The sequence below is a fragment of the Pogoniulus pusillus genome, chromosome 9, assembly GCF_015220805.1.
Source record: "Pogoniulus pusillus isolate bPogPus1 chromosome 9, bPogPus1.pri, whole genome shotgun sequence".
NCBI classification, from domain to species: domain Eukaryota; kingdom Metazoa; phylum Chordata; class Aves; order Piciformes; family Lybiidae; genus Pogoniulus; species Pogoniulus pusillus.
In genome coordinates, this window is record NC_087272.1 from 3,521,785 (window position 1) to 3,536,640 (window position 14,856).

Consider the following 14,856-nt stretch of genomic DNA (forward strand, 5'->3'; position numbering starts at 1 on the left):
CAACCCTTTAGCACAGAGCTCAAGGCTAGACCATGGCACCAAGTGCCACGTCCAGTCCTGCCTTGAACAGCCCCAGGGACGGCGACTCCACCACCTCCCCGGGCAGCCCATTCCAGTGTCCAATGACTCTCTCAGTGAAGAGCTGGCTATGAGTGATCACCCCAGTAGCTTAGGTTAGTTGCAGCAGAGGGTAACAGAATTGTCAGGGTTGGAATGGACCTCAAGGATCAGCTATTTCCAACCCCCCCTGCCATGGGCAGGTACACTTTCCACTAGGTCAGGTTGCCCATAGCCACATCCAGCCTGGCTTTAAAAACATCCAGGAATGAGGCTTCCACCACCTCCCTTGGCCACCTTCTTCCAGTGTCTCACCACCCTTATGGTGAACAACTTCTTCCTAATGTTTAATCTAAATCTCTCCTCCAAGCTTGGATCCATTCCCCCAAGTCCTATCACTTACCTGGCACCTTAAAAAGTCCCCTCCCCCCCAGCTTTCTTGTATGTCTCTTGCTGTGTATTTCTTTTGGCCTGATAACAAACCTGAATACCCTTTCCAGTCCCAGCAACATGCAGTGCTGTTGTTCAGAATTCCTTACACATCTGGGACCACGTTTCCAGTGGTTAACCAATTTAAGTTGACCAAAGTTGAGACACTGGATCAAAGGTGAGACACTGGCACAGGTTGCCCAGGGAGGTGGTCAAGGCCAGGTTGGATGAGGCCTTGAGTGACCTGTTCTAGTGGGAGGTGTCCCTGCCTATGGCAGGGGGTTGGAACTGGCTGATCCCTGAGGTCCCTTCCAACCTAAACCATTCTATGAAAGTTGATGAAGCTTTTATTGTTTAAACAGACCTGCTAATCCAGCACTAGGCCAATAACTGAGCACTCAAGCAGATTCTGTCATGCTCTAGTTGATTGGCCAGGGCTGGGTGCTAGCTTGGACTGGATGAGCTTGAAGGTCTCTTCCAACCTGGTTGATTCTATGATTCTGCATTCAAGCAAAGCCTGGCTGAGGCACTCAGTGCCATGGTCTGGTTGATTGGCCAGGGCTGGGTGCTAGATTGGACTGGCTGAGCTTGGAGGTCTCTTCCAACCTGCTTGATTCTATGATTCTCTACTTGAAAATTCTAGCAGCAAATGGAATACAGACTGAGAACTCCTGCACTGATTAGCTTTACTTTTTCCTTTTTACTGTTTGAGAACAAATGGATTTAATTGTATTAACTTATAGCATTTATATCATAAAATCAACCAGGTTGGAAGAGAGCTCCAAGCTCATCCAGTCCAACCTAGCACCCAGCCCTGGCCAATCAACCAGACCATGGCACTAAGTGCCTCGTCCAGGCTTGGCTTCAACACCTCCAGGGATGGTGACTCCACCACCTCCCTGGGCAGCCTATTCCAATGGCAAAGTTTGTTTGTTTGAGCATCACTTTCTGTAAGCTCTGGCTGCCTGTTGCAGAGTACATTTAATGGAAGTGTCTTCCTAAGTAAAGGTGAATTCGTCTGGTTAGGAGTAGTCAGCTCCATCAGTGCAGGCTGGGAGGTGATCTGCTGGAGAGCAGCCCTGTGGAGAGGGACCTGGGGGTCCTGGTGGCTAGCAAGTTGCCCATGGCACAGCAATATGCCCTTGTGGCCAAGAAGGCCAGTGGGATCCTGGGGTGTATTAGGCAGAGTGTGTCCAGCAGATCAAGGGAGGTTCTCCTGTCCCTCTACTCTGCCCTGCTGAGACTTGAATACTGTGTTCAGTTTTGGGCTCCCCAGTTGCAGAGGGACAGGGATCTGCTGGAGAGGTCTAAGTATCTGAGGGCTGCCAGGAGCGGGGGCACAGGCTCTGCTCACTGCTGCCTGGGATAGGACAAGCAGCAATGGGTGGAAGCTGCAGCACAGGAGGTTCCAGCTCAACACAAGGGGGAACTTCTTTGCTGGAAGGGTCCCAGAGCACTGGCACAGGCTGCCCAGAGAGGTTGTGGAGTCTCCTTCTCTGGAGCCTTTCAAGGCCTGTCTGGATGTGTTCCTGTGTGACCTGTGTTAGATAGGATTGTCCTGCTCTGGCAGGGGGTTGGACTGGATGATCTCCTTGGGTCCCTTCCAACCCCTGACATTCTGTGAAAGCCTTTTATGAATCACACAGAGCCTCAGAAAGAAGAGCAGAGCCTCAGTGTGCTGCAGTTTAACAGTAGCAGAGAACTGTGAACTTCCTGCAAAGATCTTAATTGTCAGGGCCCTGCCTGCACTAATGAAGAGAACCACAGAAGAGAATCATAGAATCAAGCAGGTTGCAGTGTCCTGTGAGCCTGTGATCTGTGATAAACTCTGGCATTGGCAGCAATGCCCAGGTTCTGTGGTGGAATTTAGTCTGGGAGAGCCAGTTCTAGGTTGCAGGCCAGTTTGCAGTCACAGCACTGCAGGCTCTTAGTCCAGACTGGTGTGCAGATGTGCTCTGACCTGAGCTAACAACACACACTTGCACCAACACCTGCACAGAGAAAGCCTTAACCCCTCTAAGCTGGTCCCTTCCTCATGCCTGTGATACTCTGCACAGATGGGCTGCAGAATTACATCAGTGGAGCTTGGCATGGAAATGTTTCAGTGTTTCCTAGCAAGCTGTTAACTCAGCAAAACCACAGAAGATTCTGGCTTCCAGCACCAGGCTTCTGGGCTGCTTTGTTGTCTTTTTCATGCTGAAAGAAGCAAGAGAAGCTCCAAAAGGAAGTCAGTCATAGAATCAGTCAGGGATGGAAGGGATCTCGAGGAGCAGCCAGTTCCAACCCCCCTGCCATGCCCAGGGACACCCTACCCTAGAGCAGGCTGCACACAGCTTCAGCCAGCCTGGCCTGAAACACCTCCAGCCATGGGGCCTCAACCACCTCCCTGGGCAGCCCATTCCAGCCTCTCACCACTCTCATGCTCAATAACTTCCTCCTCACCTCCACTCTGACCTTCCCCACCTCCAGCTTTACTCCATTCCCCCCAGTCCTGGCACTCCCTCACAGCCTAAAAAGTCCCTCCCCAACATTTTTGTAGCCCCCTTCAGATCCTGGAAGGCCACAAGAAGGTCACCTGGGAGCCTCCTCTCCTCCAGCCTGCACAGCCCCAACTCTTTCAGTCTGTGCTCACAGCAGAGCTGCTGCAGCCCTCTCAGCATCCTCCTGGCCCTGCTCTGGACACTCTCCAGCATCTCCACAGCCCTCTTGTCATGGGGACTCCAGAACTGGATGCAGCACTCCAGGTGGGGTCTCAGCAGAGCACAGTAGAGGAGGAGAATCCCCTCCCTGGCCCTGCTGGCCACACTTCTGCTGCTGCAGCCCAGGCTCTGCTTGGCTTTCTGGGCTGCAAGTGCACACTGCTGGCTCCTGCTGAGCTTCTCATCCACCAATCTTTCTTCACACTTACTTAGCCTACCAAGAAATATGATTTCCATTTAAAAAACACTGCAGTGGTTTCTTCTTGCTGCTGGCAGAGTTTACTCTACACTAAAACTGCTTTAAAGCATTGCCCCAGTGCCTAACTCCAGACATCTGCCTTACTGAGATTGCAATTGTTTGGCAATACTCTCTGCTGCCTACACAGGAAGCAATAAACCAAGCTTCTGGTAGTGGCAGGAGTCGTTTGGCTCAGTGTTGGCTTTGCTTTGTGTGTCTGTGGGGTAAATAATCCACCCTGCAGTGGCAGATCCATTAAACAGCAGGGAGAAGATTTGTTGAAAGAAGACTAACTCTTAGAGCTGGACCAGGTTTCTAGCTGCTGTGTGTTGCAAAGTTGGGTGCTTGAGGAGGACAAACAAAAGGCAGTGTGTTCACTCAGCATGCTCTGGAGAATGTTGTTTGAAAGAAGCTCTTACACTGCTGGTGCTCTGATGTTATCTGGTGGGAATGCATTTCAGGAGCTGTTTTCTTAAGTGTGGATGGGCAGGGCTGAAGTCAGGAACTTCGTTTTAGACTTAAGTAAATATGTCAGTCTTGGTGCCAGGTCTGTTTTAATTCGTGGTTGCTGTGTCCTAGAAAGCTTAGGGAAAAGCTGTAGTGTGGAGTGTAGCTTCTTACTGCAACCTGGAACAAAATGGAATGGAGTGGAATGGAATGGAATGGAATGGAATGGAATGGAATGGAATGGAATGGAATGGAATGGAATAGAATAGAATGAAACAGAATAGAATAGAATCAGCCAGGTTGAGAGAGACCTCCAAGCTCAGCCAGTCCAACCTAGCACCCAGCCCTGGCCAACCAACCAGACCATGGCACTAAGTGCCCCAGCCAGGCTTGGATTCAGCATTGCCAGCCACGGCAACTCCACCACCTCCCTGGGCAGCCCATTCCAGTGCCAATCACCCTCTCTGCCAACAACTTCCTAACAAAATCCAGCCTAGACCTGCCCTGGCACAGCTTCACACTGTGTCCCCTTCTTCTCTTGCTGCTTGCCTGGCAGAGAGCCCAACCCCACCTGGCTACAGCCTCCCTTCAGGCAGTTGCAGACAGCAATGAGCTCTGCCCTGAGCCTCCTCTGCTGCAGGCTGCACACCCCCAGCTCCCTCAGCCTCTCCTCACAGGGCTCTGCTCCAGGCCCCTCCCCAGCTTTGTTGCCCTCCTGTGGACACTTGAGGCTGTGTCCCCTTGTGTTGTTGCTGGCTGCCTGGCAGCAGAGCCCAGCGCCACCTGGCTACAGCCTCCCTTCAGGTAGTTGTAGACAGCAATGATGTCTGCCCTGAGCCTCTTCTTCTCCAGGCTAAACACCCTCAGGTCCCTGAGCCTCTCCTCATAGTGCTTGTGTTCCAGGCCTAGTTGAGGGTGCCCCTGCTGTCTGCAGGGGTGGGTGGACTAGATGACCTTTGGAGGTCCTTTCCAACCCAGACCATTCTGTGATTCCATGATGCTTACTGTGTGCAAATACACACTGCTGCCAGTGCTCAGGAGGATGGCTGTGGTCATTGTTGGAGACATTTCCAGCAGGCTGTGACTGACTAAGTGCAGTTAGAGTTGTGGATCAAATTGAACTGTAAGTAGACAGAAAGAGGTGACCTTAAAAACAAGCTTCTAGGAACACCCTCCTGACCTCTGGGATTCCACCAATAACGAAGATCTATGTTCCTTAGCTTCCAAAAAACAAGCAGTTATTTGGCTTCTGATGAACTTATGCCTAAGGTCTTATCTCAAGGGAAAGGGAGTCTAGGGAGAGTGTCCAGCTGCAGGTCAAAGGTTGTTGAACTGCAAATTAACCTATGCAGCAAGGTGACATCTACAAAGGCTTGGTTTCTCAAAGTGCTTTTCCAGACCTGGTATATGCTGGAAGAAGGGATTTACACCATCTCCCTCTCCATGCAAAGAAAGAGGGACCACATACAGGACATTGGAAGCTAGGAGAATTAATATTGGTCATGAAGCAAGATGGAAGAAATGACAGCTAACACCTTGAGTGCTGTGTCCAGCTCTGGGCTCCTCCATTCAAGAGAGATGTTGAGGTGCTGGAAGGTGTCCAGAGAAGGGCAGCAAGGCTGGGGAGAGGCCTGGAGCAGAGCCCTGTGAGGAGAGGTTGAGGGAGCTGGGGGTGTGCAGCCTGCAGCAGAGGAGGCTCAGGGCAGAGCTCATTGCTGTCTGCAGCTCCCTGCAGGGAGGCTGTAGCCAGGTGGGGTTGGGCTCTGCTGCCAGGCAAGCAGCAAGAGAAGAAGGGGACACAGTGTGAAGTTGTGGCAGGGCAGGTCTAGGCTGGATGTTGTTAGGAAGTTGTTGTCAGAGAGAGTGATTGGCATTGGAATGGGCTGCCCAGGGAGGTGGTGGAGTGGCTGTGCCTGGAGGTGTTGAAGCCAAGCCTGGCTGGGGCACTTAGTGCCATGGTCTGGTTGCTTGCCCAGGGCTGGGTGCTGGGTTGGACTGGCTGAGCTTGGAGGACTCTTCCAACCTGCTTGCTTCTGTGGTAAGTCCTGAGCTCATCTCAGTAGAGAACCAGCAAGTTAAAGTATCCTAGAGAAACCACCAAATCCTTCTTCCAGCTGTGCATCTGTCTTGTTAAGGAAATGAGAGTCATAATTTGGGCTGCTACAACACCTCTGCTTTAAACAACAAAAGATATTCCTGGAAGCCCTAGTGAAAGCAGAGGCTGAGAGAGGAGAAATATGTCTTTACTGATTTAGAGCCTGTATAAGCAGAAGTGGTGGTGCCACCGTGTCTGGCTCCCTGCCTGTAGGGCTGGTGATGAATGGGCAGGGGGGCTGGTGGGGTTTGATGTGTGCACAGTCTCCACGCCTGGCATTTCACTGCAGGTTTGACTCGGACAACCGTAACATTGTGAAGTGGAGAGACCTGGGCAGGGAGGAGATCCTTCCCTCCCTTTGCTGTGCTGATTTCTCCCTTCAACCAGCTGGCTGGTGTTTTTAATGCACTGCTCAGTCCAGGCCAATCCCTGGATGGCAGAGTAATGGGAACGAGTGTGGGAGGAAAGGAAGAGCAGTGGAAGATAAGCGAGAGGCAGCTCGGTATTCCCAGCAGCCTTATGTTGTTGTTGTTGCCTTTCCTTTCCTGTGCTGCTTACTGCTGACCCCAGCACACACCACTGTTTTTGTGCAGCACCACGCTGCTGCTCTGCCTTTTGCTGGGCTTTTGCTGTTATCAGCCAGCTAAGGTATGTGAAGAAGCCTCCCAACCCTACCCCATTTGTTTCATGCTCCCCACACCATGCTCTTGGCAGTCACTGACTGCTGCCTCCATGGGAGCTACTGCTTATTCTCATACCTCCACTGCTTGGCATGTTGCAGTTGCCAAGTGATATAACACTAAAAAGCACCATGCTGGACTTCTTAAAGGGCAGAGTACCTCCACCATGCAAGCTGACACCGACTGGTTCCCACCACAGTCTTCACCATGGAGCCTGTGAACCGTGGATGAAATAAACTCACAGCTGAGCTATTCCATCCCTCTGCCTGGGCAAATGATGCAGGGAAAGGCAGGTTTGTCCTGCTCTGCTGAGAGCAGCATGGGCTGGAGGAACAGATGAGAGTTCATTTGCAGCAGCAGCAGCAGCCTGGCTCAGTTCAGCAGAGCAAACAGATGTTGCTGGTGTAAGAACGGGGGTATGCTTTTCATCTTGTGTTGTCCATGCATGCCACTGGGTTGATGAAGCCCTCAAGTGAGCAAGCAAATGAAATTCTGCCAAAAAGCTTTGCAAATGCAGGAAGTGTTTGACAGGTGAGACTTATCATCAGCAGTGACTCTCATCTGGTGAGATGTAGAGGCATAGAATGGTTTAAGTTGGAAGGATCACAGGATTAGTGGTTGGAAGGGACCCAAGGAGATGGGTGCCATGGACAGAGGCATTGAGTGCAGCCTCAGCAAGCTGACAACACCAAGCTGTGTGGTGCAGCAGCCAGGCTGGAGGGCAGGGATCCATCCAGAGGGACCTGGGCAGGCTGGAGAGGTGAGCACAAGCCAAGCTCAGGAGGTTCAACAAGACCAAGTGCAAGGTCCTGCATCTGTGTGGAGGCAATGCCAAGCACAGATGCAGGCTGGGCAGTGAGTGGCTGGAGAGCAGCACTAAGGAGAGGGACTTGGGGGTGCTGGTGGGCAAGAAGCTCACCAGGAGCCAGCAGTGTGCACTTGCAGCCCAGAAAGCCAAGCAGAGCCTGGGCTGCAGCAGCAGAAGTGTGGCCAGCAGGGCCAGGGAGGTGATTCTCCCCCTCTGCTGTGCTCTGCTGAGACCCCACCTGGAGTACTGCATCCAGTTCTGGAGCCCCCATGACAAGAGGTCTGTGGAGATGCTGGAGAGTGTCCAGAGCAGGGCCAGGAGGATGCTGAGAGGGCTGCAGCAGCTCTGCTGTGAGCACAGACTGAAAGAGTTGGGGCTGTGCAGTCTGGAGCAGTGAAGGTTCCCAGATGACCTTGCAGTATGTGAAGGGGGCCTACAAAAAAGCTGGGGAGGGACTTTTGAGGCTGTCAGGGAGTGGCAGGACTGGGGGAACATAGCAAAGCTGGAGGTGGGGAGAGTCAGAGTGGAGGTGAGGAGGAAGTTGTTGAGCAGGAGAGTGGTGAGAGGCTGGCATGGGTTGCCCAGGGAGGTGGTTGAGGCCCCATGGCTGGAGGTGTTTAAGGCCAGGCTGGCTGAGGCTGTGGGCAGCCTGTTCTAGGGCAGGGTGTCCCTGGGCATGGCAGGGGGGTTGGGACTGGCTGCTCCTTGCGGTCCCTTCCAACCCTGACCGATTCTGTGATTCTATGAATCTAAGTATAAAATCCCACTCTGTGGTCTGAATGCTCTGCTTATCCTCACTGCAGCTGCTGGGCACCACACATTTTGGAGGGCAGTGGCTGCCTGGCTTAGGCTGCTCACAGAGCATGAACTCGAGCCCTTTGCCCTGCCAAGCAGCTCCTGCCTCTGCAGGCACCGTCTGCGTTCCCTGGTGGGCTCTCAGTTTCGGCTTGCAGCCTGCCGACAATGACTGCCAGGTAGAAATCTGCTGTGGCAGGGAGGCTTGTGGGCTGCAGTGTTTTCCTGGTAGCCACGATGCCAGTGTCTCCTTTCAAAGGTATCAGGCCGTGTCATACATGTTTGTGTTGTTAGTGCCCCCGAAGCAGGTCACGCAGGCTAAAACAGGACCCCTGCGATCAAAAGGTGCGTCCCTTGGCAAGCTCTCTTTGTAGTGGAAAGGAGGAGCAAAGAAGTAGTTTGGAGGCAAAAAGAGAAAGAGAAACTGAATAAAAGAGCCTGACTGTAAACCAAGAGTCCCTTAGGAATCTCCTTGTCTCATTACCTTTGTAAATCTGAAATGTAATAGCACCTTTCCAGCAGGAGTCAATAGGGATAGATCCCAGGCTCACAGGATGTTAGGGGTTGGAAGGGACCCAAGGAGATCATCCACTCCAAACCCCCTGCCAGGGCAGGACAATCCTATCTGACACAGATCACACAGGAACACATCCAGACAGGCCTTGGAAGGCTCCAGAGAAGGAGACTCCACAGCCTCTCTGGGCAGCCTGTGCCAGGGCTCTGGGACCCTTCCAGCAAAGAAGTTCCCCCATGTGTTGAGCTGGAACCTCCTGTGCTGCAGCTTCCACCCTGTGCCTGGCACAAGAGCCCAACCTGGCTACAGCCTCCCTTCAGGTAGTCGTAGGCAGCAATGAGGTCACCCCTGACCCTCCTCTTCTCATAGATCTTGCATCTTTAGGATTCCAAACTGATTTCAGAGGAGAAAATTACAGCAATAGCCCAGGAGAGCACTTGGATGAAAACATGCATTTAAACATGCATACAAAGGAGTAAACCTCCCTTCAGGTAGTTGTAGACAGCAATGAGGTCTGCTCTGAGCCTCCTCTTCTCCAGGCTAAACAACCCCAGCTCCCTCAGCAAGAGTGATTTAAGACAGAGGCAGTAGTTATGGTCTGTCCTGGCTGATCACTTAGGTTAAGACAGAGACCTCTACAAGTTCTGATTGATTCTTCGCTCAGAGCCAAATAGGATCAGGGCAATGCCACAGAATCACAGAACTTTGGGGGTGGGAATGGACCTCCAGAGAGCATCGAGGCCAGCCCCCCTGCCAAGAGGGTTTTAGACCTTGTTGTTTTGTGGTTTTAGACCCACTTTGCCTAAGTAAGGTGTTAAAAACTCAACCAGGCCTTTGGAGGTGCCAGTCCTGCTCTGGTCAGAGAGGGTCAAAGAGGAAGGTCACAAAACGCCTGGGGAACGCAGGGGTATCTTGCACAGGAGTTGAGCAGGAAAGAAAGGGCACAGACTTGGGCTCAGTGCACTTTTTAAGGCACGTGTGTCTTTTGATGCTGGCTTTGTAGCACCTCCCTTTCCCAATTCTCTTTCCCTTGTTTTTAACCCCAGACTTCGCTGAAGGAAGCATTCACCACAAGGCTCTGCTGATCTCGCTGAGCGTTTGCAGCATACTCCTGGTGCTTATCATCATCTTTTGCTACTTCAGGTAAATAAAGAATACTTTACCAGCTTGTTAATGTCCCTCCCAACGTCTGTCCAGACTTAAGACTTTAGAGTGGAACTTTAAGGAAGGAAAACTTGAAGAGTAAACCCTGTAATTTTATGGTGAGGGGGAAAAAAGTGTAGTTCGTTCCTGCTAGCCATAGCTGTGTGATGTGTTTCATATAGAGCCTTTTGCTCAGCAGCCTAAAAAGCTGTTCAGGTAAGAGCACAAGTTAGTCTTTACTGAGTCTAAACAAGCCACAGGACAGATTCTATATAGGATAAGTGAACCTGAGGCTCCTAAATGTGTTTATGCCTCAAAGAACTGATCATTAAAAAGCAAAAAGAGAGCGATGGAGGAATGTAAGTGAATGCAGCCAGAGTGTTATCATACTCTACATACCTTGTGTTTAAATCATTTGTCATGGCTTTTAAATAGTCCCAGCTCCCCTGACCTTACCTTCTGGCTCCTGAAATTCCCCTCTGCAGTCTGTAGAATAATATTTACTTGGTCTGTGTTTTAAGTTGCTTGAAAGAAGTAATGTTTGGTTGCTTTGCTGGCTTACACCAGATTGCATGGTCTTTGGAGTTCTAACCTTAGCATGTTGGTGCTGAGAACAGCTGCCCAAAAGGAAAGGGGGAAAAAAAAAAGACCAAAAAAAAAGACAAAAAAACAAAAACCAAACCAAACCAAAACAAAAAAAACCCCCACCCAAAACCCAACAGATTAAAAAAAAAAAAGAAAAAAAAAAGGCTAAAAATAAGACCCCAAAAAAAAAAAGGTAAAAAAAAAAAAGAAAATAAAAAGGCCAAAAAAAGAAAAGAAAAAGCCTGGAAAAAGAAAAAAAAAAAAAAAGGGCAAAAAAACCCAAAAAAAGACCAAAAAATAAGGCAAAAAAGGGCAAAATAAGACAAAAATACAAAAAAAGGATAAAGTATCACAGTATCACACAGTATCATCAGGGTTGGAAGAGACCTCACAGATCATCAAGTCCAACCCTTTAGCACAGAGCTCAAGGCCAGACCATGGCACCAAGTGCCACGTCCAGTCCTGCCTTGAACAGCTCCAGGGACGGCGACTCCACCACCTCCCCGGGCAGCCCATTCCAGTGTCCAATGACTCTCTCAGGGAAGAACTTTCTCCTCACCTCCAGCCTAAATCTCCCCTGGCACAGCCTGAGGCTGTGTCCTCTTGTTCTGGTGCTGGCCACCTGAGAGAAGAGAGCAACCTCCTCCTGGCCACAACCTCCCCTCAGGTAGTTGTAGACAGCAATAAGGTCTGCCCTGAGCCTCCTCTTCTCCAGGCTAACCAATCCCAGCTCCCTCAGCCTCTCCTCGTAGGGCTGTGCTCAAGGCCTCTCCCCAGCCTCGTCGCCCTTCTCTGGACACGCTCAAGCATCTCAATGTCCCTCCTAAACTGGGGGGCCCAGAACTGAACACAGCACTCAAGGTGTGGTCTAAGCAGTGCAGAGTACAGGGGCAGAATGACCTCCCTGCTCCTGCTGGCCACACCATTCCTGATGCAGGCCAGGATGCCACTGGCTCTCTTGGCCACCTGGGCACACTGCTGGCTCATGTTCAGGTGGGTATCAATCAGCACCCCCAGATCCCTCTCTGTCTGGCTGCTCTCAGCCACTCCGACCCCAGCCTGTATCTCTGCATGGGGTTGTTGTGGCCAAAGTGCAGCACCAGCACTTGGAGCTATTGAAGCCATCCCCTTGGACTCTGCCCATCTGTGCAGGCGGTCAAGGTCCCGCTGCAGAGCCCTTCTGCCCTCCAACCCAGCCACATCTGCCCCCAGCTTAGTGTCATCTACAAACTTGCTGATGACTGACTCCATGCCCTCATCTAGATCAAAAAGGCAAAAAAATTAAAACAAAAGAGAAAAGGACAAAATAAGGCCAAAAAAAGGGGGAAAAGCAAACAAAAAAGAGGAGAAAAAAAAAAGACTCAAAAAAAGACAGAAAAGGCCAAAAATAAGAGCAAAAAAAGAAAAAAAAGTGCCAAGAAAGAAAAAAGGGTAAAAAAACAAAAAAAAGGCCAAAAAGGGAGAAAAAAAGGCAAAAGAGCTAAAAAAAAAGACCAAAGAGCACAAAAAAAAGACAAAAAAGGGTAAAAAGTAAACTAAATGACAAGACTAAAGGGCAAAAAAAGGGGGAAAAAAAGGTCAAAAAAGACAACAAAGACCAAAAAAGGAAAAAAAAGTCCAAAAGAAGGACATCCCCCTTAAAAATCACAAAAAAGACCAAAAAGAGGAGAAAAAAAAGACCCCTAAATATGACAAAAAAAGACAAAACAGACCAAAAAAATAGACAGAGAAAATAACAAGACAAAAAAAGACCAAAATTGGGAGAAAGGACACAAAAGGCCAAAAAAAGCTGAAAAGAAACCCAAAAAGGAGAGAAAAAAAAAGACAGAAAAGGGCAAAGAAAGACAAAAAGAAGACAATACAAAAAAAGACAGGAAAACAAAAAGACCAAAAAAGGACCAAAAAAAAACCAAAAATGGGAAAAAAGGACAAAAAAGTAAACAAAGACTAAAAAGGGGAAAAAACCCAAAAAATAAATAAAGGAAAACAGAAGGCCAGAAAAACATAAAAAGACAAAAAATACCAAAATGAGAAAAAAGGACCAAAAAAGGGGGAAAAAAGATGAGAAAAGGACACAAAAAAAAAACCCAAACCAAAAAGGAAGAAAAAAAACCCCAACAAATAAGAGAAAAAAAGAGAAAAAAAAAGACCAACATTTGAAAAAAAAAAATTAAAAGGCAAAAAAGAAAAACCAAAAAAAGGGCAAAAAAAGGACCAAAAAAAAAGACCGAATAAACCCAACCAAAAAAAGGTGACAAAAACCCCCAAAAAATGGCATTAAAAAAGACCCCAAAAATGGCGTTGAAAAAGGTCAACAAAGACAAAAGCCAAACAAAACCACTACTAAGTTGGGCTTAGTCCCCTGGGGGAGCGGTGAGTCCGTGCCTGGAGCCGGTGTGCCGGCTGGGGTGCACGATCGGCTGCTCCCTCCTCGCACCTCAAGCCGCTTTGCCTTGGGTGTGCCGCGGCAGGTACCGGCGCCAGGAGACGAGGCCTCGCTACAGCATCGGGCTGGAGCAGGACGAGACCTACATTCCACCCGGAGAGTCCCTGAAGGATTTGATCGAGCAGTCGCAGAGCTCCGGCAGCGGCTCCGGGCTCCCTCTGCTGGTAAGGAACGCGCATTGCTTTCGTGCCCACGGGTGTAGAAGGGAACGCGCATTGCTTTCGTGCCCACGGGTGTAGAGGGGAACGCGCATTGCTTTCGTGCCCACGGGAGTAGAGGGGAACGCGCATTGCTTTCGTGCCTGCAGGAGTAGAGGGGAACGCGCATTGCTTTCGTGCCCACGGGTGTAGAGGGGAAGACGCATTGCTTTCGTGCCCACGGGTGTAGAGGGGAACGCACATTGCTTTCGTGCCCACGGGTGTAGAGGGGAACGCGCATTGCTTTCGTGCCCACGGGAGTAGAGGGGAACGCGCGTTGCTTTCGTGCCCGCGGGTGCAGAGGGGAACGCGCATTGCTTTCGTGCCCACGGGTGTAGAGGGGAACGCGCATTGCTTTAGTGCCCACGGGAGTAGAGGGGAACGCGCGTTGCTTTCGTGCCCACGGGAGTAGAGGGGAACGCGCGTTGCTTTCGTGCCCACGGGTGTAGAGGGGAACGCGCATTGCTTTCGTGCCCACGGGAGTAGAGGGGAACGCGCGTTGCTTTCGTGCCCACGGGAGTAGAGGGGAACGCGCATTGCTTTCGTGCCCACGGGTGCAGAGGGGAACGCGCATTGCTTTCGTGCCCACGGGAGTAGAGGGGAACGCGCGTTGCTTTCGTGCCCACGGGTGCAGAGGGGAACGCGCATTGCTTTCGTGCCCACGGGAGTAGAGGGGAACGCGCGTTGCTCTCGTGCCCACGGGAGTAGAGGGGAACGCGCGTTGCTTTCGTGCCCACGGGAGTAGAGGGGAACGCGCATTGCTTTCGTGCCCACGGGTGCAGAGGGGAACGCGCATTGCTTTCGTGCCCACGGGAGTAGAGGGGAACGCGCGTTGCTTTCGTGCCCACGGGAGTAGAGGGGAACGCGCGTTGCTTTCGTGCCCGCGGGAGTAGAGGGGAACGCGCGTTGCTTTCGTGCCCACGGGAGTAGAGGGGAACGCGCGTTGCTTTCGTGCCCACGGGTGTAGAGGGAGAAGATGAAGTGAGCCAGAGGAAATCCTGTTTATGTGTCCTCGAATGTTCTTTTGGCAGTTTTTATGTCCCCAAGGATTTAAACTGCAGTGCCAAGCACAAACCCAGGCTGGGCAGTGAGTGGCTGGAGAGCAGCACTGAGGAGTGGGACTTGGGGTTGCTGGTGGAGGAGAAGGGTTCCTGTGTAAGCAGCAGAGAGTATTGCCAAACAACTGCCATCTCAGTAAGGCAGATGTCTGGAGTTAGGCACTGGGGCAATGCTTTAAAGCAGTTTTAGTGTAGAGTAAACTCTGCCAGCAGCAAGAAACCACCACTGCAGTGTTTTTTAAATGGAAATCATATTTCTTGGTAGACTAAGTAAGTGTGAAGAAAGATTGGTGGAGGAGAAGCTCAAGAGGAGCCAGCAGTGTGCACTTGCAGCCCAGAAAGCCAAGCAGAGCCTGGGCTGCAGCAGCAGAAGTGTGGCCAGCAGGGCCAGGGAGGGGATTCTCCCCCTCTACTGTGCTCTGCTGAGACCCCACCTGGAGTACTGCATCCAGTTCTGGAGCCCCCATTACAAGAGGGCTGTGGAGATGCTGGAGAGTGTCCAGAGCAGGGCCAGGAGGATACTGAGAGGCTGCAGCAGCTCTGCTGTGAGCACAGCCTGAAAGAGTTGGGGCTGTGCAGGCTGGAGCAGAGGAGGCTCCCAGAGGACCTTCTTGTGGCCTTCCAGGATCTGAAGTGGGCTACAAAAAAAGCTGGGGAGGGAATTT

General features: G+C 51.0%; 1 protein-coding gene across 6 annotated transcripts in view; it reads left to right on the top strand.

The window, feature by feature from the left end:
* Positions 1–14,856, top strand: part of BMPR1B (bone morphogenetic protein receptor type 1B) — a 294,174-nt gene that overhangs the window by 262,559 nt on the left and 16,759 nt on the right. For all 6 annotated transcript variants that reach the window (XM_064148356.1, XM_064148357.1, XM_064148358.1 and 3 more), the window contains 2 exons: positions 9,809–9,905; positions 12,962–13,100. In XM_064148356.1, coding sequence (XP_064004426.1) covers positions 9,809–9,905; positions 12,962–13,100 — 236 coding nt within the window. The remainder of the gene's footprint in view (positions 1–9,808; positions 9,906–12,961; positions 13,101–14,856) is intronic.